Consider the following 2,566-nt stretch of genomic DNA (forward strand, 5'->3'; position numbering starts at 1 on the left):
AGGATTTGGAGAATTCAGCATCCCGGAAAAACCAGGGAACTAGATGTTTATTTTGGAATCTAACTTGATATCCTAGTAATCCAATATTGCAGGGAAGCGCACACATTCTTTACAAGAACTGGTGCTGTGTTAAAGCTAGACATGTGGGTAAGCACTGGTCAGAACATGGCCTTGCAAAGTCTGTAGTTACAGTTCTTCAAATACAGCTATGCCTTGGGTAAGTGTTTGTTAAAGCTGTGGTGGTAATATATTTGTGCCACATAATATATGCCACAAGTAGAGGAGTGTGAAAGGAAAAATAGGCATTAGCTTTACTCTTTGACAGACATTTAATGAAATTCACCACAAAATCATGTTTAAACTTTGTGTAATAGGGTGCATAAAAAAAAATAAAATCTTAAATTCTGATTAATCGAAAGGAAGATTTTTCTAATTTCAGACAAACTCTCAAGTTTCCTCACTAAATCCAAACACAAGCTGTGCCTCTACACACCAAAGAAGAACTTAATCTCGTTTTTGAAGCCATTCTGAATTCAGAAAAGCAGCTAAGCCCAGTGTTTTAATCTAAAAAAAAGTTACTGGCAGTGGAGCCAACTGCTTGGGAATTTCCACTAATGTTACAAAGACTGCAAGTAACCGATTCCCAATACCGTAATAAAAAACTTCACTGCATAAATCCCCTGGATTTTTGTCGTGCTTTGCCCCACTCCATGATCTCCAGTAAACTCTAAATTTCCCAGCTTTAACTGATGCAATGGAGCTCTGCACAGGCACTGCAGCCTGCTCTGCCCTTTCAACTCAGGGCAAAGGTCAGCGCATTTCATAACAGAACGTAGCATCGCCTTGATAAGAGGACATGACTAAGGTAGACTTAACCCAAATATACTTTCCAAAACAAAGAAATCAGGCTCATACATGTCTCTGTTTCTCCGGGGTTCCTCCTGCTCTTTGTGGTGCCGCCTTCTCTGCCTGGCAGACACATTAGAAGAGGCTGAAGATGTTCCCGATTCAGAGTCCTCTGAACTCTGGCCGCCTGAGCCATGAACATCAAAGAGATGCTGCTCCACGGCTGAGCGGATTGTCTTCTCTAAATACCTGTCAAGCCGAAAAATAAGGTCAATTGAGCTCAAAGACTTTGTGGAGCTCCCTCTCTGCAACAATAAATAAAGCAAGGGTATCTGCAGGCTATATATATATATTTTTTTTATGATGGCAAAGCAGCACAAAATGTCCTAAGGCTACAACATATGCAAAAACCAAAGCCAAAATCTTCAGGTACCCTGCAGTTCAGGTCCCTCAGAAGAGCTGAGCCTTCCCAATTAATCTGGCTCTTTTTTATTTCTAGGGATGTTTAAGCCTTCTGTAGAACACCTAATTTTACTTACTGCAACTACAGACATAGGTGTCTAACTTTCACCCTCCACTTTAAAAGTCCTTGCCCCGACAAAATTGTATCTGATACCCAGCCATGCTGACACCTGTCAAGCCTGTTGTGCAGTACTAGCTCAGCAAGGCAATGGATCACCTGCAAGAAGATGATTCACTGCTGTCTCACACAGGGATGAGAATATGCAAACAGTAGCTCACTATAAACTCCTAATATGTTTAACTCTCTGACCAAGCATGGATTTTGTTCTGAATTCGTTCTGTTTTTACACATTTTTGTACCATGAACACACCCACAGCCACCCTTGATGTACTCTGGTGTGAGATCACAGTCACACCCAAGGGCAGTAAGAGGGCTTCCACATGAGCCACAGCAAAGGATTCTCTGCAGCTGCATCACTTAAAGATGTGGGATTACTTGAACTTTCAACACAACCAAATCTCCCTCATTTTGGTGCTCACGTTTGCTTGTAATGTTCCCTTCCATCGTTCATCAGAGGAAACTTTTATGGGCAAAATCTATTTTTTTTTGTTTGTTTTTGCAAAGAGATCACACAGCAACACATTTTTTACACGCCCATCCCATCTCTGTTTCTTGCAATGCTTAAGTAGTCTGCTGAAGAATGGGTTTTTCAAACATGCACATCCAAAGTCCATGTATCCTAGTGGGTTTTTTTCATAATTAAAATGTTATTTCAGAATTTGCTAGTTAATTTTCAGCTGAGTAGATACAGCATGGGATCCTGTTCTTGGGCTGACTTCCCCTTTACAGAAGTTGTGTTCAGTTGCTATACTTGAAAGTCTGCTGAGACTGCAGTTCCCAAAAAAAGTCAAAATACCTTAGCAACTGCAACTCCACTCATGGTTTAACTAGCCAAGTATGCCTGTATTTCACTATCGACACAAATCAGTTCTGCAAACCCATCAGCCACTGAGAATTTCCAGCTCTGGCAAAGGAACCAACTCTTAGCTCTGCCGTTCCCAGTTATGGTAGTGGGGTCAAGTCACATCCTCTGCTGAGATGCACGAGGATAACACAGTGCAAATAGCTTCTCTAAATATGCAAGTTCTGCATAATCAAAACATCGCAGGCACAGTGCGAGTAAAGAACCAAGGGCCTGAGAATTTTTCAGAGGGAAGTGATTTATTATCATTGCAGATGATCTGCTTTGCTGGGAAA

At 41.3% G+C, this 2,566-nt stretch overlaps 1 protein-coding gene across 8 annotated transcripts in view; it reads right to left on the minus strand.

The window, feature by feature from the left end:
- The window catches only part of FAM13A (family with sequence similarity 13 member A), a 144,197-nt gene that overhangs the window by 38,128 nt on the left and 103,503 nt on the right, over positions 1–2,566 (minus strand). For all 8 annotated transcript variants that reach the window (XM_027892159.1, XM_027892161.1, XM_027892163.1 and 5 more), the window contains one exon: positions 916–1,095. In XM_027892159.1, the coding sequence (XP_027747960.1) occupies positions 916–1,095 (180 nt within the window). The remainder of the gene's footprint in view (positions 1–915; positions 1,096–2,566) is intronic.

This window comes from Empidonax traillii, unplaced genomic scaffold, assembly GCF_003031625.1.
Source record: "Empidonax traillii isolate 1590-97213 ecotype Southwest subspecies unplaced genomic scaffold, ASM303162v1 scaffold340:size591717, whole genome shotgun sequence".
In the NCBI taxonomy this organism is placed as follows: Eukaryota; Metazoa; Chordata; class Aves; order Passeriformes; family Tyrannidae; genus Empidonax; species Empidonax traillii.